The following is an 18101-nucleotide window of genomic DNA, read 5'->3' as shown; positions in this document are numbered from 1 at the left end:
TGTCATCTCCCGTTCACCACTATAGGAGTTTACCCAACTATGACGACTTCCGCTTCTGGGAATCCTGGAAATTCAACTAAAAATTCAATTACAACACAATAATGTAGACAGCAATGTTTATTTCACTGTTGTGCATCTTGGCTGAGATATACAAATCAGTTGTTGATCACAAGACATCCATTGAACATGACAACTTTGCACATTATTTACAGGTTATTGAAAAATGCACTTGAGGAAGTCAAGCTTAAAGTGGACACAAGAGCTTTTAAAGACTAGTCTGATTCTAGCATGACAAGTGACACATGAACCACTGCAGAGATATTGCGTCGGGGTAAACATTAATCAACCATTTGTTATTAAGCGTGTCACTAACACAATCATTGTGGTACAGAAAAAAAGTACAGTATATCTTTCATATGTATCCTTAATAGTTGATACTATATTGTTCAGGCATTTTTGAAATATCATTTATACACATTCTGTTTACTTATCTAACACACAATTGGTAAGCATATTATATACTTTTTCAAGTGTATTTACGAAGATGTTAAATAAATAAATAGTATTTGTACTACAAATGTGTAAAATGGGTGAAATTATGTCTTTCTGAAAATGTCCCAAATTTGTATTTGTGTAGGCCTACATTATAGTATGAAATTCTTCAAATTCTGGCTTCAAAGTGATATTCAGTCTGTAGGTATGATATTACTGTTATGCATAAAAAGTGAAACTATAAATATTTTTAATACTACGTGAAATGCATTTTTAAGTTGCCTGAGAAAATATTTTTTCTAACAGCGTACAGAATTCCTTCATAAAGAAATGATTTGGCATGAATTATTTTCTTTTTTTAGATGCCAGAATGATTCGTGTTGAAATTGAGACAGAATATGCAGAAGTGAAAACGGGATCACCAGTCAGAACATTTCCAATTGCAGTAAGTCCCGTGCATAATCATTTTCTTTTGACTAATCTCGTGCGCTGGGGAATGTGTTTTCATGAAAAGCACCGTTGTTTCTGGGATTAGAAAATGTTGCTCGCCTAATTCTGTCTCATAAGCTGGATGTAGACCTTATCTCACATAGCAAGTAATTTCCTTATGTGGAAAATAAAGTACACTTTATGTTCTGTGTGCTAAACTGTGCATTTTGGCTAACATGAACATATAAAATTAACATACTGTAGAAATGGTAAAAGTATTGAACTCTTAAAGGTACAGTAGCAGTAATTACATTTCTGTTTATTCTTTTTAGTAGCGCCACATTTTTGTTTGCTTGACATTTAAAAAGGCTGTTTGATGTACAGCGTTATACTGTATACAATCAAAAATCTGAACAGTTCACCAACAACCTCAAAACATATGATTCCTGATTGTGTTTCCATTCAGAACCGCATATATGGAAGCAGCTTAACTCTTATTGAATGACGGCCACACATTCTCTTCTTACATGTGCTTTGTAATGATACGGATAAAATTGGACCCCGTTCTGTAACATTTCCATTAGGAGCAGCTTATGTGCTTTGTCAAAATATCAGTTTAGAAATTTTATTACATGTTGAAATCCCCTATATTAAATATAACAGACCAAAATATACCACAAACAGACTCCACACTCACAACCACAGACAGTCCACATAAATACAGCAAGGATGACATAAGCACACAAAGCCAATAAGCATGTTTCATACCCGTTAGAAACCACCAGGACATTAACTGTTATTATCATATGCTTTGTTTATTTGGACTTGTTCTCAATAGCAATGGTCTCAATCTTTTGACCAGTGAGCAACTGCCAGATTCCTCCCCTGTAGTTCTCGTTTCCGAGGGCGTAAACAAAGACGTTGAAAGTGGGTGATGTCTTAGCCAAAATGGGTGCAATCTGTAAGAACACATCCAAATCAGACTCTTTTTATGCACGTACTGAAAATAGTTGAAGAGAAACGTTATTTATCAGGTCATGTGTTTATGCTATTATGCTCACCAAGGCTGATTTTATTTGATTAAAAAAAAAGAGCGATATTACAATTTAAAATAATGTTTTTCCAGTGTTATATATTCTAATATGTAATTTATTGCTGTGATGTCAAAGCTGCATTTTTAGTAAGAAACATTACTTATGAAGTTGTTACAGTTTATATAATTTATACAATTACAATCTATTTTAAGTACAATTCTTTTGTAACATTATAAATGTCTTTACTGTAACTTTTGATCAATTTAATGCATCCTTGCTGAATAAAGGTATTCATTTCCTTAAACAAATAAAGGTAGTCTATGAGTTTATGTGAGATTTACTGGTTATCTGATATCATTATATTCATTCCAGACCTGACTTTCTTTCTTCTGAGGAACACAAAAGAACATATTTTGATGAATATACTGAATTTTTTTTTTTTTTATGTTTTTAATATGATGAAAGTCAGTGGGGTTCAATGTTGTATCGGAACCCATTCACTTTCATGGGTTCAGTCTACAAAATATCATCTTTTGTGCTCCCCAGAAAACACAGATTATTCATTTTGGAGTGAACTCTTCTTTGGATGTCTGATATGCTTTTAAAACAACGACTTCCTCACCATTCTCAGTTTAGGAGAGACGAGGGTTGCGTTCTCCACAGCAGCATAGAAAGCCAAGATACCATAGGGGCCCCAGCAAAACAGCATGGTCTTCAGAGGAGTGCTACAGTTGAACTGCACATAGAGAGCAAGCAGGAGATTTTGAAGTCACATGCTGCAGATTTAACTTAGATGTAACTTATACACTATTAAACACCCTACTGTTCATATGAGCAAACATGGTACACTGTAAAAACATTATAGTGATTTTAACGGTAAAATCCTGTAAATTGGTTAACAGTTAGTTTCCTTACTATATACGGTGTAACTGTCATAGATCTAACCTTACCTTTACAGTAAAATACTGTTAAATTTACAGTTTTTGGAAGTGAAAACGTTTTTTTTTGTTTCTTAGTTTTTCTAATCAGTTATGTACATTGGGTTTTATGTTACATCTAATTTTGTTAAATGAATGTGTATTGCATTATTTTAGTGTCGTGCATTATGATGGTGTTTAGTATTTGTGTGAATGACACTGTGCACCTTTTATATATAAGTATTCACCTTCTCAGCTTGTGGAAAAGCTACCTTTGTACCTATTACAAAGGTACAAAACAGATATTAGTACTTTATTAACATTATTATCAGTTAGTTTTTTTTTTACTGTAAATTTAAGTTAAATCTGTAAAACCTAAAATGTTGGTACTGTTTTTTTACCGTAAAATTCACTTTTTTTTTTTTACAGATATATTTTTTGTGTACAAGTGAACACAACACACACAAAAAGAGTTTATTAAAATTGATGTAATAAGCTAAATTTGGCACGAAGGCTTAACAAACACATAAGGACCTACAATACTATATTTACAAACTAGAATACAGTTCAGTAGTACAGTAGTAGAATACAGTAGTAGGCCTACATTAAAGTGATGCTGTGCCAATGTTATTTTAGTATTATTTATAAACTGTTACGTTTCAGAATTTTTTTTGATTCTTTTATTTTAGTAATTTTGGTATGTGCAAAAATGTTCATGTTTAAAAAAAATATTACAAATGAGATTTAATTTTTATTTCAGTTTTATTTTTATTTCAGTTTTAGTTTGTGTTTAGATTTCCTGTTAGTAATTTTAGTGTTTTCATTTAGGTTTTTCATCTGATATTAATGTTTTTTATTTGAGCTTTATTTCAGTTAACAAAAATGTTTTTAATAGTTAAGGTTAATTACCCTGTTCTGTGCTGGTCTTAACTGTCTCTAAGGAAATCCCCTTCTTCTGCTATCACTTTGGTATTGGTGTGCATGCTATTTTTAGCGTTACATAATAGTTCTGTCCTGGAGAACAGTTCAGTAGCTGTTGCAGAAATGCCTTTGTGCTCCCAGGCAAAACGTTTATTTGACCGTGAATAACGGTCTTATGCAATGTGAGGGGAAATACTCTGTACTCATGCGCAATTTGGTCTCACATGTCAAATTCTAATATTGTGCAGAGGATACTTTACCTTAGCCTGCCCACTCTTTTTGAATTTCCTATCAATGGACTGATAGGAAGACAGCACGACAAACATCTGAATGCCCATGTTGAAGATGGACATGGGGATCAAGTAAGACACGTAGTTCCTGAGGACAGACGGAATTACATGTATAGGCCTTCAAGGGTCTTATTTCAAGGAACAGATTTACAAGTAAATGAAACATTCCCATGACCATGACACTAGAGCAATGTTGTATGTTATAACATGACGTGAATTTTGAATGTACTGTGCATCTTACCTATCCCCCTTGCTGTAGTCCAGTGTGCAGCAGGTCCTCAGGGGCTCGTAGTCATACTCTCCCCAGCCAATCAGAGGCATGGCGGACCAGAAGGCAGTGAAGAGCCAGATGAAGATCACCAGGGTGATGGCGCTGCTCCACTGCAGCTTTGTCCCTAATGATGCAAGGTGATCAAACATTGCGCTGTGTACTAAATTGTTTTATTTAATGATCCCAAACTTTTTTTAAGGTTTTGATGTTAAAACACCAAATAATGTTAGACCCGAGTCCACAGTGTTGACTTTTGTACTAATTTAAAATGGCCTTTCACTGTGATTTTGAAAAGAATGGCATTTGGTGAAGCCTATGTGCACTATAAGTACTTTCAGCTGGTGGCCTTTGCAACATGGGTGGTCTGAACTAGAACAAAGACTGTCAAATATCCCATTGAAGCGCAGGTCCTATTTGGTGAAAGGCATCTCGTTGTTTTTTTTTACTAAGGTTCTCTGTTCCTCTGTTACTCACTTGTGCAGTACTGGTGGTATCTGTCCCAAGCAATGGCTGCAATAAAGTGGATGCTGGCAAGAGCCGTCATAAAGCCCTGGAAGCCATGGGTCTGGCATCCATCTGATCCATAAGGCCAGTATCTGGAGTTTCAAGAAGATCACATATTAAAAAAAGCTCAAAGTTAGCTGATTAAATTAATTTAGTAATCTGTAATGTATTGTTCTCAGTGACAGATTCTTAAATTTAACATTTTGTCTCTCCTATCTTGAATATTTGTTCACATCTTTGCTTGTATCAGCAAATTTGGATATCCAAAATATTTGTATTTTGGAACATGGCACTGTAAAGTGAGGAAACCCATTGTCTTAAAATTATTAAGTAAATAAACCATGCTTAATTAAAAAAAAAAAAAAAAGTTATGTGAACTTGAAAATTCCACATAACCTAATGTTTTCAAGTACGAATGAAGTTTATCTACTTATTCATTTTAAGGCAAAAGGTTTCCTTGTTTTCTTTTTTTTTTTTTTTTTTTTTTTTTTAAGTTAAGATCATTTTTTACAGCTGGTTTCTGTTCCAAACTGGTCTTTAGCTGGCTACAATGTTACAAAAAACAGCTGGTAGCTGGTTTGTTTCTGGTCTAAAATGGTCTACCAAATTGCACCAGCTAATGGACTACCTGGACCAGTTATAAACCAGCATAATGTGGATTTTCCACCAGGCCATTCCTGTGGAAGAAAAAAAAATAAAATAAACAGACCTGGTTTGATGGTCTTAACTGGTTTTAAAACTGTTTTTTGAAAAACTGGTTTTAAAACTGGTTTTAAAATGGTCTGAGCTGGTAATGCAGCTTGGTGGCCATGCCTGTGGGCAGCCCAAAACCCTCAAACCAGCCCAACCAGGCCGGGAGACCAGCTAAGACCAGAAAGTCATCCTAGGCTGGATTATGCTATTATTTATTATAGCAAGGATGCGATTAAAAGACATTTCATCCCACAGGGAATTAAAAAAGCCCTGCAACCCCAACTATCCCTTTAACAGCAGCACTTTAGTAATTTATTACAAGAAAAAAAATGACCCCTCATTACATCACAGCTGTATTTACACACCGGCATCCGTGACGCACCATCGCCTCTAGGGGTTCCGGCAACAACAACATCATCAACACACAAACGTGCGCGTGCTCACCTCAGAAAGCTTGAGAAGGCAGCGATAGTGGCGTTCATAGAAATACCCATATCTGCCATGGCCAGACTGAACACGAGAAAATTACTTGGGGTCCGTAATTCTCTTATTTTAAGAAAAGCAACAACGGTGACAGCATTCAGGAAGAACCCGAGGAGACCTTTAGAGGACACAGAAAACGTGAACAATCAAGAGCCTTCCCAAGCCCCATAACAGCGCGGTTATGAAACAGTAATAGGCTATATATTAAGTGGCACCCTTTAATAGATAATTCTATCTATAAATCAACATTATGTGCTATTGATTTTGCAACCGTTTGCTATATCATTCCCGGATGAAGCACATCCTATCAAGGCTATATATCGACAAAGTAAGGTTTGCACGCGATCCTCTCTCTCTCTCTCTTTTAACCTGAACAATATTCTGCTTACCCTCCACAAGCAGACAAGATCCCAGGGAGAACACATCGAACTCGGAGAATCCCTCCGGTAATGGATACGTTACCATTTTGAACGCAATTTTGACACCAAAGTGTGCAGAATCACAGTCCGCTCGCGCGCGCGATGTTCCTCAGTGTGTTCAAACGAAGCCTTCTTTTAAAGGAGCGTTTCACGTGAAAAAGCATGAACGTAATTATGTAAAGCTCTCCCTCTGCCTCAATCCGCGCAAGAATGTATTAATGAACATAACAACTCCTACCATTGACCCCTAATACGCATTTACACAGGGCATCAGTAAAGCGCTCATTCAGTTACACAATAAGCCTTTGTGTGTCGGACGCTTGAGCGCACTGATGGTAAGACCGGGCTGAATGTGAACCAGTTGAGCCTGTCACTTCAGTGTGTCGTGTTCTGTTCGTTGGCTGAACAACAGGTGTCGTCGAGCTGTCACTCCAGACACTGATAGACATCGTGGATTTGACGGTTTGCATATGGATGATGCTGGGAATAACTGAATAGAAGATACTGAATAGATACTTCAGACACAAGAGGGACATTGAAAATGTCAATGTCTTCACAAATAGAAAAGTAGTGGTTCTTCTAAGAAATAATTTTGGGGTCATTTAAACCTGTGCATCCTCAACTTAGATAATTTAGTTGGTTCAGATAACATAATATTTTGAGTTTCTTTTGATTAAACCAATCTCCTTCATTGTATTAACTAAATTTTTTAATTTCAATGAACTTTTTCATGGCAACCAGGTTGCTTACTTTATATATATATATATGTATATATGTATATATATATATATGTATGTATATATGTATATATATATATGTATATATGTATATATATATATATATATATATATATATATATATATATATATATATATATATATATATATATATATATATATACAGTGTATACAGTTATAATCATAAACGGTGTTCAAAACATTTATAGAAATATAAAAACATTTTGAATATTTTATTTAGACAATAACCACTCTGAATTTTGCTCTATTAAAAGCCGCTTTGTTTCCAGATTGCATTATTCATACTTGAGTGGAAGCCAAATAAAAAACAAGTTACAAAGAGTAACACACTAACCTACTTTTTTGTTTTGAAAATCTACATTCATTGGTGCTTTATCACATGAAGTCCTGCAATTCCACATAAAATATATAGTTTTTGAGCAGAACATATGTGACCTTGGATCACAAAACCAGTCACAAGTCGCACGGGTATATTTGTGGCAATAGCCAACAATACATTGTATGGGTCAACATTATAGATTTTTCTTTTTTTGCCAAAAATCATGAAGATATTAAGTAAAGATCATGTTCCATGAAGATATTTTGTAAATTTCCTACCGTAAATATATAAAACATTTATTTTTGAGTGAATGCAGCACAATCGCGAACGTAAATGGACAACTTTAAAGGCAATTTTCTCAATGTTTCGATTCTTTTGCACCCTCAGATTCCAGGTTTACAAATAGTTGTATCTTGGTCAAAAATAGTCATATCATAACAAACCATAAATCAATGGAAAGCGTATTTATTCATCTTTCAGATGATGTATAAATCTCAATTTAAATAAATTGACCCATGTGACTGGCTTTGTAGTCCAGAGTCACATATATGAAATGGCAAAATCCAAATTCAAGGCTTATCATACCATACAGTTCACAAACAAGACCCATATTGTTCAGTCATTGCCTCAGCCAAGATTATGAGGTTGTGAAACCTGGGAAATATAATATACATGTTAAAAAAAGAAAAGAATAAGTTATATAACAGTGTTAAAGCAAACATAATTTTTTAAAGGTTTGTATAAGCAAATTTGTTCAACTCAAATTTGCACTCCACATATAACAGTATGTTAGAAAAACAATTTACAATAAGGTTTCATTTGTTAACATTAGTTAACTACATTACATGAACTAACGATTAACAACACTTCTAAAGCATTTAATCATCTTAGCTGATGTTAATTTCTACATTTACTAATGCATTATTAAACTCAAGTTGTTTCTGTTGCACTGTGAACTAACAAAACAATGAAGAATTGTAGTTGTATTACATTAACAAAGGTTATGCTGTACAATATATTGCGGTGTTCATGAATCATGGTGCATTAACTAATGAGACCTGTAACTAAAAATACTTTTTTCAAAAAGAAAAAAAATCTTCAAATTATGGTACACTGCAGATCAGCAATGTTTTATATGCATTTTTAGATTAAAAGATTTTGTTTATAAAAACTAAAAAACATACTTTGAAAGATAAATGGTCTTGAAAATGCCAGTCCCGTGTGATTGTTACGACTAGATCTCTCTAAGCTGTGAGCACATTATGATCACATTATGATCATATGTTCCTCACATACAGCTCCTCTATTCATCTGTCTATTCATAAGACAGATTTGTTTTTGTTTTTCAGTGCATATGGGATTAGGATAGTACAGAACCATAATTTTCAGGAGGTTTACTGTACTTACTGTAGCTTTTACTCTTGCTGAAGCTATACTTTCTAACTGTGAAACTCACAAAAAGATCTTTAAGGGAATAATGTGACCTTACTGTAGGTGTGTGAGAGAGGTTTAGGCTGTCAGAGATTAAAGGAAATGTTAACGCTTTTAACACATTCCCCACACATTAAAACGATAAACACTTGGAGAACACTTGGAAACACTTAAGCTCATGGTAGTTGACAAAATCGTTTTATATTTACAACTTGCCACTAATCAGAACAGACGATCTGGTGCCAAGGTTTAACCCATGTTGTATTTACAAACCTACAGTAGCATAAACAAATAGGCTTCTGGGAAAAATAACTCTTGTGGGCCAATAATTACAACAAACCAGACCAGTTTTATACCAAGGAAAGATTTAGCTACATGTAAACCTTGAAGCAAAACCTTGAAACTCATTTGCATTAAGCCCTCATTCCAAAAACTCTAGATTTCTATTATTATTTATTTCCTGCACTTTTCTTGTTTACTGTTTTGAGCTTATGCTGTTAAGATATTTTCTGGTTTATGTTTTATGATTATTTTTTTACATTGGATTGTTTCTGTCTATTAAGCATATAGTTGTATTTACAAACCAACTGGCTCTTAGGAAGAACAAGCTGCCTGTGATCCAAGGCCTAACAGGATTACATGAAGGGAAATATTTTAAAAATCCTGTTGGATACGCCACTGAACAACAGCCAACTTTGGATGTCCTTTGAGACAACTCTCATGCTCGTGACTTTAATAGACATCAGTATTTTCATTCAGAATAGCCATAGCAACCCATTGATCAAAATGTCTCTTTCAAAAGCACTTGTTACACATGTATATGGATTCTCACTTCAGTAGATATATGGGAACATTGAAGTAAATACTGATTGAGCGTTGTTTAGTGTTGAACTGGTTTTTGATCTGGGCTTATTTTTTTATATATATATATTTTTTTTTTACAGATGTTGAAGCTAAATCTTTCAATACTCCCTGGTGTCCTCTGTTTTTTTTTTTTTTTTTGTTCAATGCAACAGTGCATGGTACAGACAGACCAGTTTCCAAAGTATATCTAGAAGTGAATCAGTAAAATACAACAAATTCCGAATTTAACTGTCAGGTAGAGAATGGTTCAAAAGAGAGCCACAGATGGGGTATTAAACATCATGGCCAATTCGAAAAGATTTCATTCCTATAATTAACATCATGCATCTCTATGCAGCCTATCAGATTCCAGCATGCATACGCATAAATGAAAATAATTCGCATGCTTTCGCTAATCCTCGTCTGTCCTTTTTATCTGCTGGACTCGTAGCAGTCAGATCATTATGGGAGATCGGAGCAGAGGGACGATGACATGCTGGTTATTTTTTCCATAATTGCAAGTGGATGCTGCTTCGTTAAAACTACGTTCCGCGGCGTTTTGTTGACATTAGTGGCAAAATGTCTCTTATTGTCTTTTTGGGTCTCCTACTGGCATCTGGTGGCTTTCCACTTGTTCGGAGCACCTGTCCTTCCCAATGCAGCTGTTTTTATCATAACCTGAGTGATGGTTCCAGAGCCAGGTTCGTGTTTATTTAATTATCTCAAATTTATTGAATGAATGCAATGCATTTTTGTTCGAAATGTGCTGCACTGGTGCATTTTGCGCATTCCACATCATGGATGTATTTTACACATAAACAATATTGTGCGTAATATCGTTTAGAATGTATTTATTTTGCACACAAAATTAGTTTACTTATGTTTTAGTATTGATTCGAGTTTTAAAAGATGATACATTTAATCAGTTTAAACAAGAAACATTTTCAAGAATTTTCATTTCGCAATGTGAGTACATTATGACGCAAATAATGATTCTTGACTTGTTCAAAATTTGTTTTCTTTTTCCACAAGCGTTTGTCAGACTCAGTCAAAGACTGCTGCTTAAAGATTCGTGTGCGCATGCTTTAAAATCCCTTATTATAAGTATTTGTTCTTGTTTCTAATGCGTTTCGCAGGAGTGTGATTTGCAACGATCCAGAAATTTCACTGGTGCCCGCCACGTTCCCAGGGGACACCTCGAAACTTCGGATTGAAAAGACTGCAATCAAGAGGATCCCGAGCGAGGCTTTTAGCTACCTCTCTAATTTAGAATTCCTTTGGATGTCTTTTAACGTTTTATCCTCTCTCAACTCGGACAGTTTCCGTGGCTTGGACAGTTTAGAGGAACTAAGGCTAGATGGAAATTCTCTCACTTCGTTTCCGTGGGAATCCCTCATGGACATGCCCAGTCTGAGGCTACTCGATATACACAACAACCAGCTGTCCTCAGTCCCATCTGAGGCCGCTCTCTACATGAAAAACTTAACCTACCTGGATCTATCCAGTAATAATCTACTGACAGTGCCACCTGAGGTCCTCAACACTTGGTTGACGGTCAAACCCGTCCAGGGAGCAGAAAGTTCAAAAATGATTCTCGGTAAGTTTTTCCTTCGTCTTAGTTTCTTAATTTTATATATTGGCGTAATTTATATATATATGATTATAAAAAATGAAATTAAATCTAAATTATATTTTTAAATCATAAATAATATTTTAAAATATGTAATATATTTTAAAATATATACTGTAATAATACCAATATATAACACTGTAAAAAAATCTAAGTTGTAAATAAAGATTATTGGAATACATTTTGCAAGAAAATACTTTCTATATCAAAATTTCACATTTTTAATGTGTTACTTTCCATTTCTTTTGTACTTATTAGTAAAATTTATTAGCAATTTCTGAGTGAAGTAAATTTTTATAGGTGCAGGATTTTTCTTTATAAGTAATTAAAAAAATAAATAAAATTAAGTCTTGCATAAAAAAACACCCGCAACAGATGCCTTAAGCTGTAAAACCCATAAGTTAACTCAACTCAAACCGATTGAGGAAACTGATTGCGGCAAACCATTTAAGTTTAAAAATAAATACATATGAGTATTGTGAACTTATATATATCAATCAGTTTCCTCAATCGGTTTGAGTTGAGTTAACTTGTTGGGTTTTACAGTGAGGAAATGCCCTTATCACTTTTTATTACAATTACAACAGTTTTCGTAACTTAAGTGTTTTTTGCAACTTGATCATTTCTGTTGCCCCAGGTCTCCATGACAACCCATGGTTGTGTGATTGTCGACTATATGACCTGGTCCAGTTCCAGAAGTCTCCTAGTCTGTCAGTGGCCTTCATTGACACGAGGCTCAGGTGCGCTGATCCAGAGAGCCTCTCTGGAGTTCTGTTTAGCGACGCCGAGCTCAGACGCTGCCAGGTGCCTCGGGTCCACACCGCCGTAGCCCGTGTGCGGAGCGCAGTGGGTAACAACGTGTTGTTGCGATGCGGAACCATTGGGGTTCCCATTCCTGAGCTGGCCTGGAGAAGGGCAGATGGAAAGCCACTGAATGGGACAGGTGAGTCAGCACAATGGCGGGCGGTTAAGCAGTATTAGCTAGAGGTGCTAGTGATTGCATAGAGAGCTGGCACAGACACAGCAATGCACTGTGATTACACAATACTAATTAGTTTATGCAAATGTACTCAAGTGTTACTCTTTTTTTCCTTCGAATTTACAGTTCAGCTGGAGAATTCAAAGGAGGGAATCGTTTGGTCTATTTTAAGCGTGCCTGCCGTGTCCTTTCGTGACACGGGAAAGTACATCTGCAAAGCCACAAATTATGCAGGGAGTGCAGAGGCCGTCATTTCTTTGATCATAAGCGATGCGCCTAAAGCTGAGAATCCGACTGTGGATCCAAAAACCAAAGTGAAATCCAAGAAGGCAAACCCTATAGTCAAGGCAGCCTATCAAGAAAAACTCATAGTAACGTACGCTTCCCCAACACCCAACAATAAGCTACAACTCAGGGCCACAGTGAGCTACACAGGCCCGTATCCAGGTATGGAGAGCGACAATGCTGCTAACAGTCGGACAAATACCCAAACTGCCAGTCCCGACGGATTCCTGGAGACCAATCTGAGCAACCTGGCTGCCAACACGTCCTCACTTCAGCAAGACCCTGACAGGGTCGTGCGCTCGGTCAAAGTCATCGGCGATACGGACTACACCGTGTGTCTGAACTGGAGGGCACCGACCGCCAAGAACACAACCGCTTTTAGCGTCCTCTACGCTGTGTTTGGGGAGAGGGATATGCGCAGAATTAACGTCAGCCCCGGTAACAACCGGATCCTCATCGAGGGACTGGTGCCAAAAACCAAATACATCGCCTGTGTGTGCGTCAAGGGGCTGATCCCCAAAAAGGAGCAGTGTGTAATCTTCTCAACAGATGCAGCGGCTACCGCTACTGGAACCCAAAAGCTCATTAATGTAGTAGTGATCACGGTCGCCTGCGTGATAGCTGTGCCTCTGACTGTGATCGTGTGCTGCGGGGCGCTTAAGAGGAAAATCAAGAAGTTTCTGGGCAAAAAGTCCAAAGACATTCAAGACTCATATGTGACGTTTGAGACTCTGTCTCCCAGTACCAAGGCCAAAGGCTTGGAGGGGGAATATCTCACCAGACTGAACGCAGAGGAGTCCAACAGACTGCTGTCGGCCAGGTCCAGCCTGGACTCGGAGTCCACCGCCAAGATTGAGGGACAGCCCAATGAATACTTCTGCTGACAATATCCCTCAGCCACAATCCCTCCACGCAGCCGCCTGAGTATCCAGGCCCAGCCGCAGTACCTGAGTGCACATAATCTGTACCAGCAGTACATGTCTGGCCGTCCGTGAACAAGATTCAGGATACTTTGCATAAGTAACAAAGTGAAGATATATGTTGCTCTTTGTTACTGTGCTTTTGGACTTGGTTTCTAAACTAAGCCATTTGGCTGGTGGTGGGGTTGTGGCTGAGCAATCCCAGGAACATGCATTCATGGACTTTTACCCCTTCAGATAGTGATAGAAGGAACTGATTAAAGGGAAATGTTCATATGAATTCTTGTATATTTGTGTATATGGAAGAAAAAAAACAAACTATTTATGTGATAATATTATGTAAGGAATTGGGGATTCGCTTTCACATACACTCTTAAAAAATAAAGGTTCCAAAAGGGGGGTTTTGGAGTGATGCCATAGAAGAATCATTTTTGGTTCCCTAAAGAATCTTACAGTGAACAGTTCTTAAAAGAACCATTTTTTCTCTCTTGTGTTCAACATTTAAAAAATATAAAGAATCTTTTCCACTTTAAAGATCCTTCTGTGGAATGGAAAGGTTCCATAGATGTTAAAGGTTCTTCACTGAACCATGCATTTAAATAAAGAACCGTTAGAGTGTAGTTACTTTTCTAACAGAATGATGAGTCTAGTGTAACATATGCAAAATCATTTGGGATTTTCATATGCACCAACATAGTCACCATTGTGTATGACATTTTTTCTGTTTACCATGTAAAACTTTTTTTGTCCCAGGTTTCTTAGTAGTACCCATTTATGCTTCAAAATAAATTTTGTATATACATTTAAAAAAGTGTCACTTGTTTTTAACAACAATATTAGGTCAGACTTACAATTAAGTTCCAATCAGTCTCTCATGGGGTCAGTCAAGGATTACTGATAATAGGCTTTACTCCGCTGTACCTGCAGTCATGTCGTGCACAGACATAGAGTGGATGTTACATTTATAGGAGACCATGGATGCCTCCATTATATTTCGTTTGATTGTTTTCCTTCTTTTATTAAGTCATATTAGCTCAGAGTGTTTTCCAGGATGCTCCTGTGGGACTGACCGTTTTGGGAGGTTAGTTACAGTTTCTTTCGTTACAGACATCAGCAGTGTCCTTGAGCAAAGATGATGTTGTTGTGTTGAGAATAGGTTTAGCACAATGTAAGAGCTAGTCTGTAAATATAAATATATGGGCGATTCGAGGAGCTATTCTGTCCTAGAAAAATTATTTAAAAAAATGAATTAAACCTCAAAGTGTTAAAATTCAACACATTAAAAATGTATGTGTTTTTGTTATCATAACGAATAATTGCTGTCCCTGATAAGCACCAACCATTTTAGAAAACAAGTTTCTCCAAAAAGGAGAATTGTTAGGACAGCTTGATGAACATTTTACTATATCTAAGAGTACTAGTAATTTGTCATTAACCACACTTGTTAAAAAAACATATTATACTATGTTGTAAAGTAGTCGAACATCAACGTGCAATTGAAAGTATTGAACGTTTTTCTCTAGGTCACTCACATGTATGGGAATTGCATTAACCCAGATTCCTGAGGACATACCGGAAGATCTGACTAAAATTCGAATAGAGAAATCACAGCTAAGTGAACTACCAAAGGCAGCGTTTTCCCATATTACGTGTCTAAAGCATCTCTGGCTGAATTTCAATGACATCGCCATCATAAATATCAAAAGCCTGGAAGGTTTGGGTAACTTGACGGAGCTCCGGTTGCAGGGTAACAAGCTGCGTTCAGTACCATGGACAGCGTTTGAGGAAACGCCCAACCTCAAGATTCTGGATCTGAAGCACAACCGCATTGACGCCCTCCCTGAACACGCGCTTAAGTTTTTACCAGGTCTCACCTATTTAGACCTGTCCTCTAATCAGCTCTCAGTCATTTCTAAAGACGTGTTTATGAACTGGCCTCTCTACCACTCAGAAAACAAGCATGAAAAACCCACAGTGTCCAATGTTGTTCTGGCGCTTCACGACAACCCGTGGCTGTGCGACTGTCGCCTGGGTGGCTTCATTGAGTTTATCAAATCGTTGAGTCCGCCCTTCATTTTAATGAACTCATATTTGACATGCTCTGGCCCGGAATTCAAGGCAGGGAAATTTTTCCATGAGGTCGATTTAAAGACGTGTGTGAAGCCAGTGGTCAGCGCCCCAGTCAGCAACATCACCGTGCCTTTAGGCGGCAACATCACGCTAACATGCTTAGCCACGGCCAGACCTGAACCTGCCATTCGGTGGACATATGGTCTTAAGATACTAAGAGGATTTCGTGGTAAGAGATTTTCTCATAAAACATGTTTACATACGTGTGTCTTTACTTAAATAGATCTTTCTTTAAAAAATCGGTACTTAGCCCTCGATTACTGTACACACATATTATTGCACTTTTGCAAATGATATATGCAATAACATCACCGTTTGTATGTTACAAAATTACATGCTTTTAGACCTTATCCATACATTCATCATTCATCAGTAAATGTCAGTTTTTAAAAACACTCAAAATAGTGTATGGACAACGTGTTTTTAAAGTTTATATTTATATATAATATATATATATATATATACATTAAAAAAGAGTGTAAGTGATAAAAAATTGTCAAAAATCCAAACTACTTTAAACCTTTTCGGATTATGCAATTGTGACGCATATGATACCTACTGTGCAAGCTTCTAAAAATGATCATAAATGATTACAAATAATGAAAAAGATGAGTAATAATAATAATAATTATTAATATTATTTACAACTAATATTGTTGTTATTATTACATATTAATTTATAAATTATGAATCAATATTAATAATACAAGTTATTTTTGTTGTTATTATTATTATACTGTAAAAATATACAAAAATACCTTTTGGCCATACTCCATGTTGTCCTCGATTTCACTTCTTTTTTTTCCTCCAGAGATTCAGAGCCGTGTGGATGAAGACACTATCAGGTCTCAGCTGATCATTCCTTCGCTCCATCTGGCCGACAGAGGCCTCTACACTTGCTTTGCCAACAATTTCATCGGCAATTCCTCAATCGGTATATTACTGGATGTGAAATCTCCAGAAGGCTCACTGTCTCATTCCTCAGACCTCCCTGCTGCCATCGCAGAGGAAAACGTTTACATCGATATCCGTATTGCCAAGCAGACAGTGTATGGCATTACAGTTGAGTGGCGTGCTGTGACAGACAATCCAGCAGAAACCTGGTTCACCATTCATTTTGGCCGCTATGACACACTTAAGAAAGAGCAGATATACATAGGACCAGGTATTAACACATACTCTGTCACAGACCTGCTACCAGTCACTAAGTATGAAATCTGTGTTACTCTAAAGAACCAGGCTCCTCGGAACGGCCAGTGCATCGTGTTCGTGACGGGCAGTGATTTCAATGAAATGGAACAGAGAGAAAGGCTCATTCATATCGTCGTCATTGTGCTTGCCATGGTGCTCGCTGTGCCCGCGGGAATGTACGCCTGCACCACCGATGCCAAGTTCACCTGCTTTGAGCGCTGCACGGAGATGTGGAGAAACAGGAGACACGCGGAGAACTCGCACACTTCTGACGAGAGGCAGGGCACGTTTGACAGTCTCCAGGCTGCCAGTGATGAGGGCCTCTGCAAGGAGTCCAGCAAGGAGCTGAAGGCCCGACGAAGGTCTGCTGAAAAGATACAGAAAACAAAGAATGATCGAAGACCAACAGCTGAGCTTTACTGACACTGCGCATTGAAAAGACATCCATAGACTGATCAATACCCATGAAAGGAGCAGGAAAGCCTGCACTGTCATCCAGCTTGAGAGGTCAACAGGAGATCGGAGTAAAGTTAATATTCTGATTACGGATACCAGAAGAGAGTCTGGATTAATCATGAACTTACGGATGAGGTGTTGCTGGACAGGATTTTTCCAGGCAAACTGGCAAAAACCAAAGGAAGCCATTGAATAAGTCACTGAATCAAACACTTCTATTGTCTGAAACTGGAAGCCTCCTACATTCAAGTTACAAATAGCCAAGCCAGCTTTTGCGTTAGAAATAATGTGGATACACTATTAAAAAAAAATAAGGTTCTTTATTGGCCTCAATGGTTCCATGAAGAACCTTTAACATCCATTGAACCATTCCATAAAAGGATTTTAAAAATGGTATTTTAAGAACTGTTTACTGAAAGTTCTATGGCATCGCTGAAAAAAAAAACAAAAAAAACTTTTGAATCCTATATTTTTAAGAGTACAATTATATTCAAAAGAGAACAGACCTTTTATCATCTCAATGCACTTTATAGAAGCAACTAGTGACAAGTAGTAGCGCTCAAAGTATAGAAGACATTATACAACTGTACATAAAACATCATTTTGGGGATTATATTTCTATTTTTAAACTAAGTGAATTCTTTTAGGTTGAGGTGCATTTGTATGATTGTTAAATTCGTAGCTTGTTTTAAGTGACAGATTTATT

The 18101-nt window shown here is 36.8% G+C and overlaps 3 protein-coding genes across 3 annotated transcripts; 2 read left to right on the top strand and 1 right to left on the bottom strand.

The window, feature by feature from the left end:
* Positions 1–100: 100 nt before the first annotated feature.
* Positions 101–6822, bottom strand: rgra (retinal G protein coupled receptor a). Its single transcript, XM_081350536.1, has 7 exons — positions 6424–6822; positions 5996–6152; positions 4829–4950; positions 4325–4478; positions 4054–4171; positions 2578–2691; positions 101–1880 (listed from the first exon to the last, which is right to left on the bottom strand). Exons 1-7 carry the CDS (start codon positions 6497–6499, stop codon positions 1737–1739), a joined length of 885 nt encoding a protein of 294 aa, XP_081206662.1. The 5' UTR covers positions 6500–6822; the 3' UTR covers positions 101–1736.
* Positions 6823–10383: 3561 nt separating this feature from the next.
* lrit1a (leucine-rich repeat, immunoglobulin-like and transmembrane domains 1a) lies at positions 10384–14423 on the top strand (the record flags this gene model as incomplete). The annotated part of the gene is made up of 4 exons (XM_081350858.1): positions 10384–10505; positions 10941–11401; positions 12072–12377; positions 12540–14423. The coding sequence occupies 4 exons, from the start codon at positions 10384–10386 to the stop codon at positions 13580–13582; spliced, it is 1932 nt and encodes a 643-aa protein (XP_081206984.1). The 3' UTR covers positions 13583–14423.
* Positions 14424–14511: 88 nt separating this feature from the next.
* Positions 14512–17830, top strand: lrit2 (leucine-rich repeat, immunoglobulin-like and transmembrane domains 2). Its single transcript, XM_081350890.1, has 3 exons — positions 14512–14699; positions 15142–15917; positions 16560–17830. The coding sequence occupies exons 1-3, from the start codon at positions 14593–14595 to the stop codon at positions 17360–17362; spliced, it is 1686 nt and encodes a 561-aa protein (XP_081207016.1). The 5' UTR covers positions 14512–14592; the 3' UTR covers positions 17363–17830.
* Positions 17831–18101: the final 271 nt, after the last annotated feature.

This window comes from Scardinius erythrophthalmus (genome assembly GCF_964197995.2).
Source record: "Scardinius erythrophthalmus genome assembly, chromosome: 21".
Taxonomy (NCBI): Eukaryota; Metazoa; Chordata; class Actinopteri; order Cypriniformes; family Leuciscidae; genus Scardinius; species Scardinius erythrophthalmus.
The sequence above is the reverse complement of the archived record's forward strand: the minus strand, read 5'-3'. Positions and strand labels throughout refer to the sequence as shown.

What these genes read in the sequence shown, in the direction of transcription:
- lrit2 (XM_081350890.1), top strand. Translation starts at nt 14,593, where the DNA reads ATGGATGCCTCCATTATATTTCGTTTGATTGTTTTCCTTCTTTTATTA. An exon ending in GGGACTGACCGTTTTGGGAG is followed by an intron (nt 14,700 to 15,141) that starts GTTAGTTACAGT and finishes GTTTTTCTCTAG; the next exon opens with GTCACTCACATGTATGGGAA. An exon ending in GATACTAAGAGGATTTCGTG is followed by an intron (nt 15,918 to 16,559) that starts GTAAGAGATTTT and finishes TTTTTCCTCCAG; the next exon opens with AGATTCAGAGCCGTGTGGAT.
- rgra (XM_081350536.1), bottom strand. Translation starts at nt 6,499, where the DNA reads ATGGTAACGTATCCATTACCGGAGGGATTCTCCGAGTTCGATGTGTTC. An exon ending in ATCTTGTCTGCTTGTGGAGG is followed by an intron (nt 6,153 to 6,423) that starts GTAAGCAGAATA and finishes TGTCCTCTAAAG; the next exon opens with GTCTCCTCGGGTTCTTCCTG. An exon ending in GACTACAGCAAGGGGGATAG is followed by an intron (nt 4,172 to 4,324) that starts GTAAGATGCACA and finishes GTCTGTCCTCAG; the next exon opens with GAACTACGTGTCTTACTTGA.